The sequence below is a fragment of the Seriola dumerili genome, unplaced genomic scaffold, assembly GCF_002260705.1.
Source record: "Seriola dumerili isolate Sdu_G_001 unplaced genomic scaffold, Sdu_1.0 BDQW01001040.1, whole genome shotgun sequence".
NCBI classification, from domain to species: domain Eukaryota; kingdom Metazoa; phylum Chordata; class Actinopteri; order Carangiformes; family Carangidae; genus Seriola; species Seriola dumerili.
The window spans coordinates 228702-243493 of NW_019175295.1; the positions used below are offsets into that span (position 1 = coordinate 228702).

General features: G+C 42.0%; 2 protein-coding genes and 1 long non-coding RNA gene across 4 annotated transcripts in view; 2 read left to right on the forward strand and 1 right to left on the reverse strand.

Moving 5' to 3' along the window:
* Positions 1-7534, forward strand: part of LOC111237617 (palmdelphin-like) — a 61333-nt gene extending 53799 nt beyond the window's left edge. For both annotated transcript variants that reach the window (XM_022766773.1, XM_022766774.1), the window contains 3 exons: positions 548-2873; positions 3062-3153; positions 4392-7534. In XM_022766773.1, coding sequence (XP_022622494.1) covers positions 548-2873; positions 3062-3153; positions 4392-4475 — 2502 coding nt within the window. In that variant the 3' untranslated portion in view covers positions 4476-7534. The remainder of the gene's footprint in view (positions 1-547; positions 2874-3061; positions 3154-4391) is intronic.
* Positions 7535-8817: 1283 nt separating this feature from the next.
* Positions 8818-14565, forward strand: LOC111237614. The gene is made up of 4 exons (XR_002665779.1): positions 8818-8877; positions 11457-11511; positions 12681-12751; positions 14339-14565. It is a non-coding gene; the product is annotated as an uncharacterized LOC111237614 (long non-coding RNA).
* Positions 13416-14792, reverse strand: part of frrs1 (ferric chelate reductase 1) — an 18110-nt gene continuing 16733 nt past the window's right edge. Inside the window, exon 17 of the mRNA XM_022766770.1 lies at positions 13416-13605. Coding sequence (XP_022622491.1) covers positions 13513-13605 — 93 coding nt within the window. The 3' untranslated portion in view covers positions 13416-13512. The remainder of the gene's footprint in view (positions 13606-14792) is intronic.

Sequence of the window (14792 nt, forward strand, 5' to 3'; positions counted from 1 at the left end):
ATGATGAGGAGGATGATGATGTTGATGAGGATGATGATGAAGAGGATGATGATGTTGATGAGGATGATGATGAGGATGATGATGATGATGATGAGGATGATGATGATGATGAGGATGATGATGATGATGAGGATGATGATGATGATGAGGATGATGATGATGATGAGGATGATGATGATGATGAGGATGATGATGATGATGAGGATGATGATGATGATGAGGATGATGATGATGATGAGGATGATGATGATGATGAGGATGATGATGATGATGAGGATGATGATGATGATGAGGATGATGATGATGATGAGGATGATGATGATGATGAGGATGATGATGATGATGAGGATGATGATGATGATGATGGAGGATGATGGCCACTGTTGTGATAATAATAATAATAACAAACTTTACTTCTTTAGAACAAAGACATGACCAGAAGTGTTTCACAGAAGAATAAACACACACACACTCACACACTCTCACACACATTCACACACATTCACACACACACACCCAGCAGTGAATGTCTCCTCTCTGTTCTCAGAAAGCTTCCTTGGTGGATAGAGAGGCAGATGGAAAAGAGCTGAGCGAAGGTTGCAGCACAACTGAGAATCACAATTCCTTCTTCTCCGTCACCATGGAAACCAGCGAACAATCAGAGCTGCCGATGGACTGTGAAGTGGAGGTCGCTGCGGATGACTCACCTGAGCAAGGGAAGGATTTCAGAGCAGATGACGAGCAGGTTCGTCTAGAGACGGAGTCGTCAGATTCCCCCGGGGGGGCAACGCTCTGCTCATCATTAACCCCCCCGCCAACCGGATCAGCTGAGACTGCTGAGCCTGACTGCTCTGAGACCAGGATGTCCCAGGACCAGAAGGAGGTTCTGATATTAAACTCGGGACATGAAGAGCTCAACAGGAACGAGTCGATCACCTCCTCTGTCTCCGATACACTGTCCAGCCCCGACAGCGTCTACGAGACCGAGGCGAGCCGCAGGAGGCAGGACACGCCAGAGCAAGACCCCGACCCAGAGCAAGACCCTGAACCAGAACCAGTCCCTGACCCAGAACAAGACCCTGAACCAGAACCAGAGCAGTACCCTGAACCAGAACAAGTCCCTGACCCAGAACAAGATCCTGAATCAGAGTTAGTCCCTGAACCAGAACCAGAGCAGTACCCTGAACCAGAACAAGTCCCTGAGCCAGAACCAGTCCCTGACCCGGAACAAGTCCCTGAACCAGAACCAGAGCGATACCTTGAACCAGAGCAATATCCTGACCCTGAGGACAACCTTGAACTGGGGCAATACCGTGAGCCAGAGCAAGACCCCGAGCTGGACCTGTACCCTGATCCGGATCCAGAGGATAGTGAGTTTAACAATCTGCCCATAGACACAGAGGAAGACCCCCAGGTCCATGAGATCCTGTACGAGCCTCCCGTCCCAGAGGAGTCGGTGCTGGAGCACTGCATCAGGGAGGAGGCCATGTCCGACGTGTCCAACGACTCGTGTCACGACCTCCACCCTGACGACATGGATGAATGTCTGAGGGTTGAGATCGCAGCGGCGTCTTCAGACAGTGACACGGATGAGAAGTGGAGAGCGATATTCTCCTCCTCCATAAACAAGGAGGACGATGACTCGTACTTGGATAGTCTTCAGCTCAGCGCCCAGGAGCTCTTTGTGCAGAAAGTTGATGTGGCAGACTTTGAAGAACAAGGCAACAACGCTGAGGAGGTTTGTCTTGAGGTTCCACACGAGGAGGAAGTTCTGGAACAGCCTGAGGATGTGATTCCCCTCCCCACCCCCACACAGGAGGTTAAATATAATCCTTTAGGCCTTCAGGGTCTGTCCAAGATCTCCGAGGATGAGAGCGAGAACGGCAGAGATGCCAATCACAACCAGACCTCCCACCAACAGCTCAACGCAGATCAGAACAAGAAGCTACCCAAAGACTTCTGTGTGATCCAGGAGACGAAGAGCGAGAACGTCAGCACAGAGCACGTGGACTTCCAGCTGGCTCGCAAACAGTGGCGGGAAATGGAGGAGCAAACCAAGAACAAGATCTTGGTACCTACCACCAAGCAGCCCAGCTTCCACGGCAGCCACAGCTTCATGTACACGCCGGTCCGCAACATTGACAGAGCTCCCAAGAAAGCCCACGATCTGGAGAACCTGAATCTGGTGGGGGATTATCCTCATACCCAGTTCAGCCCCTGCTCTGAGGATTCTGGTCTGGATGACTCCAGTTACAGGTCTCCCTACGATGACCCGGAAACACCCGTGGAGAGGGAGATCCGCTTATCGATGGAGAGGGAGGAAAACTTCAGGCGGGAAAGGAATCTGTCCAGGATGGGCAAATCCACCGACTGCGCTCCGTCACGAAGTATCCCCCGATCCATCAGCACCCCCCTGACGCCATCGTTCATCATCACCTCCTCACCCACTAAAGAACCTCTGAAACACGAGGTGTCCGCAAACAACGTGATCATACTCGACCCCAGCAACGATTTCAGCTCCGGCTCCAGACACGGCTCGGACAGCGCGGCCGCTCGGTCCGGAGAGTGGTGCTCCGAGGACAACGGCTCCAACCTCATCATCCTGGAGACGTCCAACCTGATCATCCGCAGCGCCTCCGAGTTCTCCCTCAACAAAGCCTGCGAGCAGCCACAGGAGAAGATGTTCCTGAACAACCCCTTCTTCAAGCTGCGTTCGAGAAGCACAATATCCCTGGTGGACGAGGAGATCAAGCAGGTGAAGCAGAGGGAGGAGGAGCTGAGGAAGGAGAGAGCCAACCTGTACGGACAAGACCGGTTCAGTACGGACAGGATGCTGTCGAACCACATGGACACTCTGGCGTTTGACACGTCAGGTACGTCAACAACACACTGACCTCAGGACAACACGCTTACCTGTGTGTGTGTGTGTGTGTGTGTGTGTGTGTGTGTGTGTGTGTGTGTGTGTGTGTGTGTGTGTGTGTGTGCGCGTTTGTGCGTGTGCGTTCGTGCGTGTGTGTGTGTGTGTATTGAAGCTAACGATGACCTTTGCTCTTGGTGTCAGCTGATGTTCCAGTGAAGTGCAAGTCGTCTCCATCATCGCCGATGAAGACGGCGTACAGGATGGACCGCTCTGCTTTGTCCTGCGATCACAGAGTAAGAAACGCGTTATTCACAATCTTCATTTACACAAAATGGTTCCACGTTACAATCACACTAAAGGATTTATAAATGGTTCATGATTAGGTTCATCATTATTATTCAGTTATAAACTTTAAACTTTATAAACACTTTATAAATAAACAACTATAAACAGTTTTCATACAGTGATGTAGGATCACTATTTGGCAAGATCAAGTTAATGTTTACGACTCATTAATCTGACTGAGCTACTACCATTTATAACTGGTGAAAGGAGCCTGTTAGTTACTCATTATTAAATGTTGATGATGTTTCACACTTTACTATAAGGCTCCTGTTACCAGTTATAATTGGTAAGTCACCGTCAGTCAGATTAATGAGTCGTAAGCATCAACTTGATCTTGAATAGTGATCCTGCATCAATGTATGAAAACTGTTATAACTTGTTTATTATCGTTTATTTATGGTTTATAAAGTGTTAACAACTACGGAAGGGCATTGCATTCACAGAATCGTTAAGACAAGATCAGGTGAAAGTTCATTTTTCCATTTTAAATAAAATAAAATCGTCCGTTTTTCTGCTTTTCCAGTCTCCATGAACATTGAACATCAAGTGGAACGAAGAGTGAAAAACTCGGCTTGTTTTTTGGTTTGGTGTAATTTCCATTATTAGTTTTTTTTTTAAGTATATTTTTTGGGCTTTTTATGCCTTTATTTGATAGTGCAGTAGAGAGAGACAGGAAATGGGGAGGCAGAGAGAGGGGGAATGACATGCAGCAAAGGCTGTCCGATGCGGGACTCAAACCGGGGCCGACTGCAGCGAGGACTGTAGCCTCTACACATGGGGCGCCTGCTTAGACCACGACGCCACACGACGCCCCCATTATTAGTTTTTTCCTTGTGAATTAAAGACCACAGACTGAAATCAATAGAGAGGGTGGAACCGGAAGTAAAATGAACCCGTCAAAATAAAAGTGAAATGTGTAAATCCTTTAGTCTGATTATAAAGTGGTTCCACAAAATAATATTTCATACTTTGTTTTGCATAAAAGTCAAATGTACCTTCATTAAAATCTGTAGCCTGGTAAATCTACAGAAATATTTCCATGCAAAACTGATTTACTTGTTCCACCTTCAGTCTAATAACCTGAGAGAGGAGGTGGAGGTGGAGGTGGAGGTGGAGGTGAAGGAGGAGGAGGAGGAGGAGGAGGAGGTGCTTTGAAAGCAGGTAAACAGTCAGCTGTTTCTCTCAGTTTCCAGACGTCTACACAGGAGGACGACGTAAGAGCGCCATGGCTCTGCGCTGGGAGGCGGGAGAGTTTACAAAAAACGACTGAGGAGGGGCGAGTCGAGCGTTTGCCATATAAGGGCATCGACCGTCAGTGTTATTGTCATTCCAGTTAGATTCAGCATTGCAATTGTTTGTTTCATGTTGTGACATAAACTCTGCTTCTGTGACGCTTTGGGCAAAAATAGCAAAACAGTGAGAACGTTCGCGGTCACGTTACAGTTCAGAGAGAACTGATAACAGTGTTATAACAGAGGGTTTACATTATTATCTGACACCCACAGTTCTGACCTCATCATCTGAACCAAGTCGTAGCTGTGAAGCTGGAAGGCTGCTGGTTTCAGCTCTTACTAAGCTACAGCTGCTGCTACGTGATGTAGCAGTAAAGTTTATTTCAGGATTGACAAACGCTCAAACGCACACTTTCCATCTATCAATAATTTATCAATAAACAATATTGTGAACTGTGGGAAGCAGCTGTGGTAGAAACCAGTGGAGGTATGAAGAATAACTCGGTCTACAGCTGATGTGTCATGCAATAATATTCACTGAGTGCATGCCTCCTCCTGGATCTTTCCTGGCCTGTTGACGCTCAGGAAACTGCCACTGGAGGAAAAGAGAGGTTTAAAGTGTTCTCTGAAACCTGATTGGGCCTTTATTATAAACACAGTAATCACATGACATGTGTAGAGGGAGTTAATGGTCACTGTAATCAGAGGGTGAAAATACTACGATGCTTCAGCAATGAGTTAGACACATCAAGAGGCCACTGACTGTAGGTTTACTGGTATATAACGCTGTGTCAAACAGAGTTCATGTTGTTGTTAGGTCGACGTTTGGAGCCACTCAGATGACTGTTTTTTGGGGGGCAGCAGGAAACGCCAATAAAAAACTGACAGTGTAACCCAAATCAGTGGTTCTCAACCTTTTCCAACTCACTTGAAAATCTCAAAACTGTTGAACGGTCACATCCGACCCTGTAACAGTCTCATGACCCCGTCAGGATGAACTGGAAACAGGAGGCTCAGTGTTTCTTTTCTGTCTGACAGAGGAGCGATCACTGATTCACCATCTGTCTCTGTTAACTCTTCCTGTTTCTAACCAGCTGTTTGGATTCTCCAGTTTCTTCCATGAATGTGATGTTAGCGCACAATCACACTGAGGTACTGAACAAGTGAATGAAATGCTCCGACTAGGGACAACATAAGTTCCTATCATTGGTTTATCAGTGATAGGAATTAATATGAGACAAAAGAAAAAAACTATAACAACTTTATTAATGTTTTAAAAGTTAATTTCGTTTTTAAAACATTTTTTAAAAATTATTTATTTATTTTACACTTACACATTTTCACCTGTGTTTAGCAAAAGATTTGTCAGCCCACTTGCAATACCTTTGCGACCCAGCAGGGGGCTTCGGCCCACAGGTTGGGAACCACTGATCTAGAGGTTATGGAGAACGTGTCAGTTCGCAGTTGCAAAAGAAACAGAAGACTGTATTTGGAGTTTTGTGTCCACCTGAAGTCAAATATTCGCTCTTCTTGTAGCTCTGCTTTGGTCTCCACCTGCTTTGAGCTGCTGGTCTGAGTCACTGAGTTGTGTGGAGCTGGACAGGTTGCACAGTGGACTGATCTGAAAACAGCTGACTGATCCAAAACAATGAGCTGAAAGATGCTAAAATGTTCTGCACAGTTGAGGAAACTAACTCTTTGTGCGACACCTTTCGTATGAGTCATTAATGTAAATATAAAAATAATGGTTAGCGTAGCTTTTAGCTGAAGGGGAAACTTTGACACGACACCAGCAGTAAACCTGCAGCTGCTTCAGAGGTTTCCCTCCGCTGCAGCGCAGTGAGACACGAGCTGAACGCCACAACTCATTTACACAGAGGGACTGAGGATCTGAGAGCAGCTCTTTACAGAGATTGATTCATGTCCACAGGGAAAGATTACAGCTGTCAGAGACTCCTCCAACATCACGTGACATGAGACTATTGTGTGAAAACCTTTACTTTATGTGAAAGATGATTTTTGCTGAGAGGAAACTGAAAGTATTTAGGAGCTTTTTTTGCTGAGATGCCTGAATGTTAGAAACTGTATTGTTGAGTCGACTCTTTGCTAAACTTTTCTGGACATTATAAATGTAAATCAGATTTGAAAACATATTTTGATGTTATTGTACGTCTTGATGAAGCAAATGCTACATTGCTCAGTGTATATTAACTGTATTTTCGTACTATGCTTTTTTGCTGCAAATGATATTTCAGGGTGAGCTGGACGGAAATAAATCAGCACAATATAGAAAACATATAACTGTTCACCCCAACAGAAAGCTCAGACAGTGAATGTCCGTGAGAATAAATACTAATGCACATTTCAGAGTGCCTGAACGAGCTGCACATTATTCTGAATGACAATCCAATATCTACAGGGATCACTGGACTCGAAACTGGAGAACCAATGAGACTACGAGGAATGTGGATAAAATAATAATAATGATAAAATAAGTTTCCACAGATTAAAGTATTTTATTCTTTATACAATAGCTCTATAAATGAATGTTGATTTATACACAGTGAGGCTACAGTTACTCACACACACTCTCACACTCACACTTCCTGTAAATGTTCAAATTCTGACTTAACTTTCCAACAATCAGCTGTTCTTTCAGTTTTTATGTGACAGGACATTTATAGGCCAGTATTTATTCTAAAGCACTTTTCCCTTTAGTGTGAATTGCATGAGCACAACACAACATTTTCAAAAGGGATTTTCTTAAAAACACTGGAATCAGCTGATTTTAATAAAGAAATGTTGATGATTATTTACAAAGCCTTGATATTTCCAGCTACTCTGAAAAGCAGCCTCTAAGAGCTTGGTACTTTCCTGACCTTAGATTGAGCCGACCTTAAACAGCATTGTTTTACATTTCATGTTTGTATGCTTCATTGTTACAGTATAAGCTTTGAAATCTCCAGGATTACTTGCTGATGTTTAAACACTATGTGAAAAGCTCCCGCCGTGGATTTACTGGGCTCTTTGTGACTAAACAACCTGGAGCTTTTCACTTTGTATTCCTCATGCAAGCTTTGAAGAGATTAGTGCAACAATAAAATATGTATATGAAGAGTGTTGGCTGGTTTTTATGTTTGGACACATACTGTAACATGCTCTGCTCATTATGAGATGTCCTGTGTATCTGGAAATTTCAGCCTGAGGGAGGCAACAGAGAAAAGTTGCAGAACCAGAATACAAATGGTTGATCTTCCATTGAAGTCTGGCTCAGATGTTCAGATGTGTTTTTGTGCACAAGCGAAAATGCAGCTTTGATGATGCCAGAGAAAAGATCTTAAGATCTTCAAAAACATAATGAATCATCTGGGAGTATGGACATCCACAGCTGGATCAGCTGCCCAGTCAATGAGTCAACAGAATTATCAGGGTGAGTATGGTAATGCTTTATTTCAGTCTTGCTCCAAGGCTAATTTGTTTGTTGGCTAATTAGCTAGTTAACGAGCTGTGGTAATGTAGCAGACTCTCCTGTGTTTATCGTGTTTTGCTGTTTGAGGTAGTGTGTCCCCTGAGTTGTAAAGCTGTCGTAAAGTGTGGTTGTTGTTGGAAACTGTCTTGGGGTCACATGAGCACAGAAATAAACTGTTGCTACTGATACTTGAAACAGATCAGCCGCCTAGCTAAATTGAGGAAGCTAATCTAAGAAAACACAATGACACGATAAAGAACACCACAGCGGTTTGTGTAGGTAAATGTAACCGTGTCTCCTGTTCGCCTGAGTGCGATGAACAGTAGCCACACTTCTCTTTCTGTACTCCACCTGTGGTCCCAAAACAGTTTCCAACAATAATCGACACTTAACGGCAGCCTCACAGCATGCCCCACAGACACGCTACCTCAAATAGCAAAACACACAACACAGGAGACAACCAAACCACTAACTAACCAATTATGGTGCGCACAGACACTGACACCTGCTAACCAGTGGTGTGTGGTGAGTTTTACAGATAGGCAGAAGTAAGCTGTATATTCACAGCGGATCTCACACAGAGATGATAACTCAGTGTCATTAGCTCCTCTACGTGCTGCTGCGTCTCCAAGCGCAGGTTTAGTTTCCACATACGTCTGCGCATGCGTATGATGCTGCACTACTGATCTGACCGGCAGAAACGGACGCTGTGTTCGGAACCGGCTACTAACGTAATATTCATACTAAATGTGACGTCAAAATAAATATGTTACAACTGCATGGCGTGTGAATTTTGTGTACGGGAGAAACATCCGGGCGTACATTAGATTAGCAAGAATTTCTGAGCTTGCGCCGTGAGCATACTGGACATACTTAACTGTCCCATGATGCACTGCGGCTATTCAAAAATACAATGGCGGGCTACTAGGCGGAAGCTCATGGCACCAGTCACCAACAGGTCGTGTACAAAGGTGAGTAACCAGTTTGTTATACTTGTATGGCTTGTGAGGGTTAGAGTTATTTGAAAGACGAGTTTTTATTCATAATGAACGTATCTTCATTGTTGTTGGAATTGTGTGTACCGCTCGACTGCACTATTAGCCGACATGCTAATTTAGCGTGAAGGTTAGGGAGTTGGCTAATGACACCGGAGCTACTACTGAGCTGTCCATTAGGGATGCAGCGGTTAAGGGGTTTCACTATTAACCATGCTCTAAAATGTCACGGTCATGTCATCGTAAAGGCTCAGCCACACCGAGGGGGTGTCTGTTCTCACTCAGGGACAATTTGCCGGTACATAAGTTTTGGCGCAACCTGCAAGGAACGAAAACAGTTAGAGCAGTGGTGTACCAACTTTAAGTGCCTCGTTTATCAAGGGATTGAAGAGGGAGACTACGCTATCCACGCTATCCACGCTATCTACGCTATCCACGCTATCCACGCTATCTACGCTATCTACGCTATCACCAAGAATGAGCCGGAAGTTATTCAGGGCCACGACCTAACCCTGTAAAACCTGTCGCGGCTAAAGGGTCTAACACATCACCACCTGCTTTACACACCAAAGTAAAGGTGATACTAACAACCCAGTTAAATGACGTCAGAGGCAGGTTACTTCGTGAAACATTGAGTTGTTAAGAATTAAATATAAACATGTCACTTATAATCTGTGGCAAGCGTTGGGTTTTCAGTGAAACGTAAACTAACAGGCAGTAAACCGTATGTTGCTTCCTCCCGTCTGTTGAATAAACACCAGGTATAGCAGGTAAATATTTAGTGTAAAACACAAGGAGCTTGTAAACTTCCAGCACTGTACTATGGGTCTCAATTCATTACATTTCAGTTATTAATCACCAATTTTTTACTAAACCTGCAAACAAAGGAACAAAAACAATAATGGAAAGGATTTTCTCAGGCTGCATGTAACATTAAATTATAAAAATGAATAAGTTGATGACAATAACCCTTCCTTTTTTAACCCACATTAGTAATATTTTACCCTGGGGTAAGATATGTGGGATCAATAAAGTTAATATTAGTCTTGTATTTATAATATTATATTATAATAAAATCTTTATTATTTTTGTACTGTAACATTTGGTTGCTGTATTATTTCTATTTTAAATGGCAGCAATACATAACACATTAAAATTTCTAAAGAATCCTTGTGATACATCAGTAGTCTTGTTAGATAAATTAATGCATAATATTCTTGAAACCATGGTTATTTCTCAGACTATAATCGTACCATCAAAAATCTATATCTGTTGCTTCCCTACTGTCAATGTGGACGTGTGATGAGTAACTGTGATGAGTAACGCCTTCGTTCATCGGGACTGATGAAGACACTGGAGAGCTGAGAATGTAGAGGTTCACAGTCAGGAGAAATGCTGCCATGAAACGATTTAGTAAGGAAAATTAACTCGTGTTGTCATTATGTTGTTTACGTTCTGTTGTTTTATTTTGCAACTGAATGATGCATGGGTGTAAACTAGGGATGCTATAGATTTTGATGGTATGATTATAGTCAGGAATAATTACGGTTTCATGATTATTATGCATCAATTTATTTAATAAGATTACTGATGTATTAAATCACATGAGCATTCTTTAGAGATTTTAATGTGTTATTTATTGCGGCCATTTGAAACAGAAATAATACAACCAAATAATACAGTACAAATAATAAAGAGTTTATTATGATATAATATTATAAATAATAAAGATTTTAAAAAATCTTTTGAAATTCCTTTTAAAAAATATTATAAATATAAGACTAATATTAAATTCATTGATCTCCCAGGAGAAAATACTACTAATGTGGTTTATAAACTGATGTTATTGTCATCAACTCATCCATGCCTATTTTTTATTCATTTTTAATAATTAATTTAATAGTACATGTGGCCTGAGAAAATCCTGTCTATTATTGCTTTTGTTCATTTGTTTGCAGGTTATGTAAAAAATAGTGATTAATTACATGAAATGTAATGAATTGAGACCCATAGTACAGTGCTGGAAGTTTACAAGCTCCTTGTGTTTTACACTAAATATTTACCTGCTATACCTGGTGTTTATTCAACACAGATGAGAGGAAGCAACATCGTGTAACGTTAAATGGTCAGAGTGACTGAAATCGATTTACTGCCTGTTTGTTTATGTTTCAGTGAAAGCCCAAGTTTCATGAAGTAACCTGCCTCTGACGTCATTTAACTGGGTTGTTAGTATCACCTTTACTTTGGTGTGTAAAGCAGGTGGTGATGTGTTTGACACCTTAGCTGCTCATTCTTGGTGCAGTTAGCGTGGCCTCCGTGTCTCCCTCTTCACTCTCTTGATAAGCAGCACTTAAAGTTGGTGCTGCTGGTCACCAGCAAAATATGGACAGAAACAGTTACTGCTGGCATTACTGTTTTCGTTCATATTTTGCTGAAGACCAGCAACTTAAATCGTTAAGGGATCATTGCAATGACTATAGCTGTCTTATTTTTGTTTAAATGCTTATCCCCTGTCAAACGTTTATACCAGTTTGACCAATGTTATGCTTGTACAGGATGTTCATCAAGGAGCTGGAGGGAGGACAGGAGGCTGGATGAGCAAAGAAGAAGGTGAGTTGAAGTGTTGAAAGCACTACAGTCTTGATGTTTAGCACAAACAAAATCTGACTTTTGATGTTTACTTTTGTCAGAATAATCAGGCAAAGTTAGAGCTGGGTAATAAGATATGAATTTGAATGATTAGTAGTGGAAAGCTTAGCTAAATAAATGATTATCAGCTGTGTATGTTTCATTGGAACTGAACTGCTGCAAGCTCTGAGGGAGGAGAGGCCACTGCTGCAAACTGGAAGTGGTTTGATGCTGTGGATGAGGTGATGGGGCAGAGACTTTCTATAAACCCACCTCACCTCATCAATCGGTGCAGCAGTGGACTCTCCTGAGAGAAGTTAGGTCTCAAGCAAAGAGGAAGGTTGAGTCCGAGTGGCTCACACTCAGCAGAAGGAAGAGAGAGAGACTCGTGAAAGAAGAAGAAGTTTACAGTGTGTCTTCTGTGATTGTTTTATAGAATTTCTTCAGAGAGAGACAGAGACTAATGACACAATACCCCTTTATTTACTTGTGTGGATACATAACTCCTTATTTTATTTCACTAGTGTAGTCTGATGCTTGACGTGAGACTCATTTGTTCTGATTAAATGAATACATTAATTAGAATACCATGTAAATACATATGTCCAGAGTTAGGTTCATGACAATGGAGACAGCCAGTGCAATCAGAATCAGAAACAGGTCTATAGTGAAGTAAGTTGAATTGGTCTGATGCATAACATTTAACAATGCAGGGACGAAAACAGGCAAATTGACAATAGAAGATATAAAAAGGTGATAATAAGAATAAGTTTATAACTTTTAATGGTTCAGCTGTACAGTTTTTACTACGTGCATGTTCACCAGGGTTGGATAACATGATCCCTGAGTAAAACATACATTAATACAAACTTAACAACAATAATCATGTTCCTGCAGAACAGGGATCCAGTCAGACTGCAGCCTGACTCCAGACCCTGTGTCTGATTCACTCAGCTGACCCGTGGCTGCGGAGGAATACAGTAGTTCAGCGGTTGAGAAAATGTAGTACCAAAGGAAAGTGCTGTTTTGATGGGAAGATAAAGGCTGAAAATATTCTACGTGGAGCTACATTTAAACAGATGTTGGATTGTTTCTGTGGCCACTTTTTAAATGTGTGTGAAACAGGTGTTTTCTGCTGGCCCCGCCCACAGGTGCTGCAGGAACATACTGCTGCTCCCGGCTGCTTCTCTGAACTGGCAGCTCAGATCAGAATCTACTGCAGGTAACACACTGACGGTACATGACAACCACACCTGTCACATTAACTATGAGAAGCTGCCCAGACCAAAACTGAAGACTTCACTTGCACTTACAGTGTATTCTGGTACGAAACACTTACACATGCATAACTGTGTGTGTGTATATACATACAGTTATGCATGCACTTTCTTATGTACGTACATATATATATATATTCATAAACACATACGCACATAATGAAAGTGTGTGTGCGCAGGGGGAGGGGTGGTCAACCATGGGAGGAAGTGCAGTGTGTGGTGTCTCCGTGTTGTCTTCATGTTTCAGCTCTGGAGGTTGATGCTTGTCAATAATCACACACCAGTGACACATTTACATTTTGTAACTCCTCCATCACAAACCTCGTCACCGCTCTGAGACCTTCATCCATTTTGTCTTTGCTCATCTTCTCCTTCATGGCAGCTGGAGGTGAAGTACAATCATTTGTAGACATTAGGTCTGCATGGCAGGTCCTCAAAGTTTAGTTAATAAGTTTGTTTCTTGGACTTGTTTTTATCTTTAAAACAGTAGGTTAAAGTATTTTTTTGTGATCACACAACTAGGTTGTGAACACATTTGAATATTGTCACTACATCCACACCCTATAGTCTGATACACGAGGGCTGACAGAGCACCAAAAGTTGTCATAGTAACACTGAAAAATCATCCTTTAATAACACACACATATGTATTTATTTTATACAACAATAACAAGATAGTCTCATAGCTGATGATCATTTGTCATGATTATAAAGATGCAATAGCTTTTAGGAAAGCAGCCAGGAAGCCTGTGTTTCCTATGAGGAACACCACAAACACCATTGTCTTCACTGTGGGAATCTGGAAGAAAATGAGTTAAAGAATCAATAAAGAGAGGAAGATTTTAAATATATATATATGTATGTATGTACATACATACATACAGTAGTTCAGCAGTTGAGAAAATGTAGTGCCAAAGGAGGCCTGTTATGCCACATATGCTGTTTACAGACCAACATAGGAACCAGCATTGAAAAGTTTGGAAGACATGCGTATTGGATGTGCTGTTCTTTATCGCTTTAAAAGTTACGCTCGGACTTCGATACAGTTACCAGACTGGTGTCCCACTGAGGAATGGGTAAATAGATAATGTATTTTTCCTCCATTTGGACCTTTCAGGTTAACGTGAAGGTTCACATTTACAAACCATTACATTTGGTGTTCTTGTCTTTCTGACACAGGTTGCGATATGCTCCACAGCCATGATCCATCCATCCATCTTACTTTAAGCCCTGATAAGCCATCACAAGCGCCACAAAAACGTCATAGTATAGTAAGGCAAAAAAAATTATAGTATAGTAAGGCATAAAATATCAAAAAACATCATAGTATAGTATGACAGAAAATGTAAAACGTAATAGTACAGTGAAGCAAAAAATGACAAAAAACATCACAGTATAGTGAGGCATAAAAACAGCAAAAAAGATCATAGTATAGTGAGGTTTCAAAAATATAATAAGAACGTCATAGTAAAGTATCAAAAATGTCAATAAAACGTTTTAATATTGTGACGACCCCTCCACCGGGGCACTAGGTGTCCCTTTCTGTTTTTGTTGTTTTCCCATTTTAGGCACTGAATGCACGGTTTTCATCAGTCTTATGGCGTACACCTGCGCCTGCTGTGTCCAATAAAACCATCCCCATTCAGCCCTGTTGGGGGCCTCCCTGCTCTGGCTGTCGGTGTTGTCTGAACTGATGGCAGCTGTGGCCTTTCTTCTGTTCATTGTTCTTTAGTAATTTGTCAGCCTACATTTGATTTTCCTTTTTGTCAATAAATTATTGAACTTCATATGCCAACTGGTGGTGTCTCTCCTTTCTGGTTTCCTGTCTCTCTACTGTCCTGTCCATTAAAGGCACAAAAAGCCCAAAAAAATAACTTAAAAAGAAAAACGTCATATTATAGTAAGGCATCAAAAATGTCAAAAAACGTCATTATATAATGGCATAAAACATCTTAGTATAGTAAGGCATAAAAACGTCATAGTACA